The 4787-nt window shown below is 38.8% G+C and overlaps 1 protein-coding gene across 1 annotated transcript; it reads right to left on the reverse strand.

Annotated features, from left to right (window-relative positions):
- Positions 1-3452: 3452 nt before the first annotated feature.
- On the reverse strand, positions 3453-3920 carry LOC136043260 (uncharacterized). The gene has a single exon (XM_065728191.1). The coding sequence runs from the start codon at positions 3918-3920 to the stop codon at positions 3453-3455; it is 468 nt and encodes a 155-aa protein (XP_065584263.1).
- Positions 3921-4787: the final 867 nt, after the last annotated feature.

The following is a 4787-nucleotide window of genomic DNA, read 5'->3' on the forward strand; positions in this document are numbered from 1 at the left end:
GAAAACCGGGACAGGGAATGGTCGATTAGCAATCACCATCAACAAAGCTCAAGGGCAATCATTAGAATCATGAGGTATAGATCTGAATACAGATTGTTTTCCCATGGACCATTATATGTTGCATGTTCAAGAGTCGGTAAACCTGACAATCTATTTATATGCAAAGACAATGGGACAGCAAAGAATGTTGTATATTCGCAAGTTTTACGTAGTTAAAACCATATATATATATATATATATATATATATATATATATATATATATATATATATATATATATATATATATATATATATATATCTATCTATATTCACAGGTGGGACATAGGGACACAACTACAATGGCACGTAACTATTATGGCGCGTAACGACTTACGCGCGCGGGGGGGCTTGGGGGGGCGCGAAGCGCCCCCACCAACTAGGTGTTGGGGTGGCGCGAAGCGCCACCCCAACAGCTAGTATATATATATATATATATATATATATATATATATATATATAAATATATATATATATATATATATACATATATATATATATACTAGCTGTTGGGGTGGCGCTTCGCGCCACCCCAACACCTAGTTGGTGGGGCGCTTCGCGCCACCCCCCCAAGCCCCCCCGCGTGCGTAAGTCGTTACGCGCCATATTAGTTACGCGCCATTGTAGTTGTGTCCCTGTGTCCCACCTGTGAATAGAGATATATATAAATATATGTTTTTAACTACGTAAAACATGCGAATATACAACATTCTTCGCTGTCCCATTGTTTGTGCATATAAATAGATTGTCAGGTTTACTGACTCTTGAACATGCAATATAAAATTGTCCATGGGAAAAACAATCCGTATTCAGATCTATACCTCATTATTCTAATGATGTGTCCCTGTGTCCCGGTCGTAATTTATATTCCCTGTGTCCCGGTCGTCATTTGTGTCCCGGTGTCCCAGTTTGTAATTTCTATTCGAACAATCCCTGTGTCCCGGTCGTCATTTATATATCCCGCCTGTGCCCCCGGCGTCCCCGTTGTAGTTGTGTCCCTGTGTCCCGGTCGTCATTTATATTCCCTGTGTCCCGGTCGTGATTTGTGTCCGGGTGTCCCAGTCTGTAATTTCTCTTTGAGGTTCCCGGTCGTCACTTATATTCCCTCTGTCTCGGTCGTCATTTGTGTCCCGGTCTGTAATTTCTCTTTGAGTGTTTTTTCTTTTTAGTTTTTTTTTTAGTTTTTTACCTTTTTTCTTTTTTCAGTTTTCTTTTTCTTCTTTATTTTTCAGCGTCACTATGAAGTACATATCGACGAACCTTTGTTTTTTTAACTTAAATCTGGTAGGCATTGATGACCTTATCCAAGTCAAAATCCCATACCCAATTATCATCGCTATAATTTTCAGTTTTGATATGTTTTGACTCTCGCTGTCCAGGTGGATTTTCATCTAACTGCGCGGTTTTTCGTTCTTTAGCCGCAAGCCTGTTTTCTTGCTGTTCTTGTGATTCCTCGGAACGCTTTCTTTTCTTACTTTCTCTATCAGCAGCAAGTTTTTTGGCATAAACTCTTTGGGCAGCTTCCTCGGCTGTTGCCATTGTAGGTTCTTCAGTCATTTTACAATTAAACATTTTTCCGTGAACAAATGTCTTAAATACCGTTAATGACGTCACTGTCATAGCAAAAATGACGACAACTAACTTCATGACGTCAGTCGACACAGAAACATGACGTCACCTGACAGACAGACAGACACACAGACAGACAACTTATTTTTATATATATAGATATATATATATATATATATATATATATATATATATATATATATATATATATATATATATATATATATATATACTAAAAAGAAGAAACTAAAAAAGAAAAGACAGACTTAGTGATACTTTTTCTTTCAGTACATATAGATGCCATCATATTGTAAAAGATAGGTAACAGATAACAGACAGTATATTTTAATCTATTTTCTATCTATATATATATATAAATAAGTTGTATGCATGTTTGTTTTTTCGTATATTTTTTTTGTAAGAAGACGGTTTGCATATGACGTCATTATGAGTATATAAGGCTTTTTATATGACGTCATTATACAGACCGGGACACCGGGACACAGGGAATATAAATGACGACCGAGACACCACCTTTTGTAAATACATTGACACACCTTTTTTTCTTTCAGCAGCAAGTTTGGTTTTGCTTTGCTCTGGTGGTTCCTCGACACACCTTCTTTTCTTACCTCCTCTTTCAGCTGCAAGTCTGGTCTCACGTTTCTCTGATGGTTCCTCGACACGCCTTTGTTGACATAAATTGGACGTTATTAATCTGGCCCTTCCTTTTTGAGCCCCAGTCCTCGTGTTGCATTACTCTGGTGTTTGTAGTAGTTGTAGTAGTACACAAGTTTAATAGCAAAAGCTTGACAGCTATCGCTGAATTGTGTTACTTTACAATATATTCAAAATCAAACTGCTTTTGTAAATATAAATCAAACTATAAACATTAACTCTTATTACACATTTTGACGACAACCGGGACGAAAGAATTACGATATCGGCGTGTTCTTGCTTTAACGGGAACTAACTTATCTTGCTTTCTCGTTCTTGACGGTAGAGGTTGATTAGGTAGAATTTCACGAGGCTGAGATTCAGAAAGCAAGAAATTTCCAAAACTCATTATCATAGTTTCTTACCGGTTTTGGAGTGACAGCAGTTCTAGCGCTTCCAAAGCCTTTTCCTAGGGGATTTCATGGCGGCCCAGGATGATTGATACCACTCGCTTCTGAACCGACTAAAGCTCCTGACAAAGATACACTGTTCTAAGTGCAGAGTGCACCCAAACAGGAAACGCATATTCCAGAATAGGGCGGATATACGCTATGTATGCATACTTAATACTCTCTGTGTTCCTGCTGAACTTATGCATACCGTTTATTTAAAGTCTGTAGACTAGCGTTTGCACTTTTTGCCACGTTTTCGATATATACAGCAAAGCTGAAGTCATTGAAGAAAGTAACTCCAAGGATCTCGATACTGTTTGTTAGAGGGAATAGAACGTTTATAACATCACTTTTCAGCGGGTTAAAGTGCACTTTCTTCGGCTTGTTCACATTAATCTCTAAATTTAGCTCCGCGCACTCTTTTGTGAAAACACTGAAAAAACTTGATATCAATTGTGGAATCACAACTCCGTTTTGTACTAAATATTCCAGGATAAATGAAAGGTCGTCCACAAACTTTTAGCGGTTGTCTTAGTCAGCTATGAGGAAGTTAATTACAGACAAGAATACAATAACTGCAAGTTTAGTGCCCAAAGGGGCTCCACAGGTGGATGAGGACCATTCAGAATTACTGTCACCTTTGTAGAGAGCGAACACACGCTGCAGCCTCTGACTGAGAAAGACCAACACGAGCGTAAGAGTCTTTCTCTTAGACCAATTAGCTTGAGATTAAGGGTATCTATAATGTGATTGATAAAATCAAATGATTTTGGAAATCTATGGCACTAAGGTCTACAAAACTCTGACCTTTTTCGACCCGCTTAAGGAGACTATCGTACTTACGCACTATATACACTGAGGTATTACAGTCTTTCAGTCCGTCGTATTGTCTTTGGTCGATAGATCCCTTGATTTGATCATGTAAGACCCTCGTGGTAAAGGTCTCGGCCACTTTTGTCAGGCTTGGTGTTTGCGAAATATGTCTAAGTTTGTCACAGCTCTTAGGGTTGGTAACCTTTGGAATTATTCTAACGTAAGCTTTCTTCCAAACAGCTGGAAAGATTCCTATACGAAAGCAAAGGTTTAACAGCAATGAAAGTGGTTTTGCAATGAAAGGGGCGTATTCTCGAATCAGTTTGGGTGGAAGTTCGTCCAGATAAGCTGAACAGGTTACTTTCACCTTCATCAGGGTCTTATGGGTTGTCATCTCATCGAAAACGACTAAATTTTTAACCTCAATATTGATTAACCTCATAAGCAGTTGTGTCAATCCCGTCAGGGTGGCTTATTTTTATGCTGTTATGAATGGACTGGCCAGTGATTTGCTTGACCGCTCCGTGCCACTTCCTGGGATTAGTGTGCCTAAGACTGTCCGAAAATTTCTCACACCTGTAATTTTTCTTCGCACTTCTCGTGAGAGAGGTAATGTGATTTCACAATTTTTTCAGGTTTTGCAAATATCCTTCTTCGAAAATCTTGCACTTTTTTCGGATTAGCTTCTTGATTTGGGGGGGTTATCCAGGGTTTATCACTTTCATATCTAGTGAAAATCTTTTCAGATAATAGCTCAAGGTATTTGGCGTGGAGAAATTCATTGAACAGTTAGCATTTTTATCGAAGCATTTGTCTACATTGACTTTTGGAAAAGGGTAAGTAGCTATCCATCGACCGTAGGTGTTAATTTTTGAATCAGTAAGCGAACGGTACTTGAAAAGCTTAATTTTAGGCATGGGTATTGAAGCGGCAACTGACAAGAGCACAACGTTGGGATCAGAACAGGCAAGCGGCCCAAGGGATTTAGGGGTTCGGTAATATGTCTCACAGTTGGTCAGAATTAAATAAAGTATGTTGTCGGATTCATGTGTTGGGAAATTTACAGGCCGCTTGAGGGAAAGGTGCAATGCTAGGCAGCTTTTCTTTGTTTGATTAAAGTCCCCAGTAAGAAGAATAGCAGAATTTCCATAAGAAAGATAACAATATACAGGGTTTCACAGTCTCTTGGAGGAATATGACCAGATCACGGCAGTGTTTAGCACTTTTCGGGTAGTAGATTGAAGCAAAGATTATGCATGAG

The sequence above is a fragment of the Artemia franciscana genome, unplaced genomic scaffold (assembly GCF_032884065.1).
Source record: "Artemia franciscana unplaced genomic scaffold, ASM3288406v1 Scaffold_4107, whole genome shotgun sequence".
NCBI classification, from domain to species: domain Eukaryota; kingdom Metazoa; phylum Arthropoda; class Branchiopoda; order Anostraca; family Artemiidae; genus Artemia; species Artemia franciscana.

Excerpts from the sequence above, each read along its gene's own strand:
- LOC136043260 (XM_065728191.1), bottom strand. The coding sequence starts at position 3,920 with ATGACAACCCATAAGACCCTGATGAAGGTGAAAGTAACCTGTTCAGCT.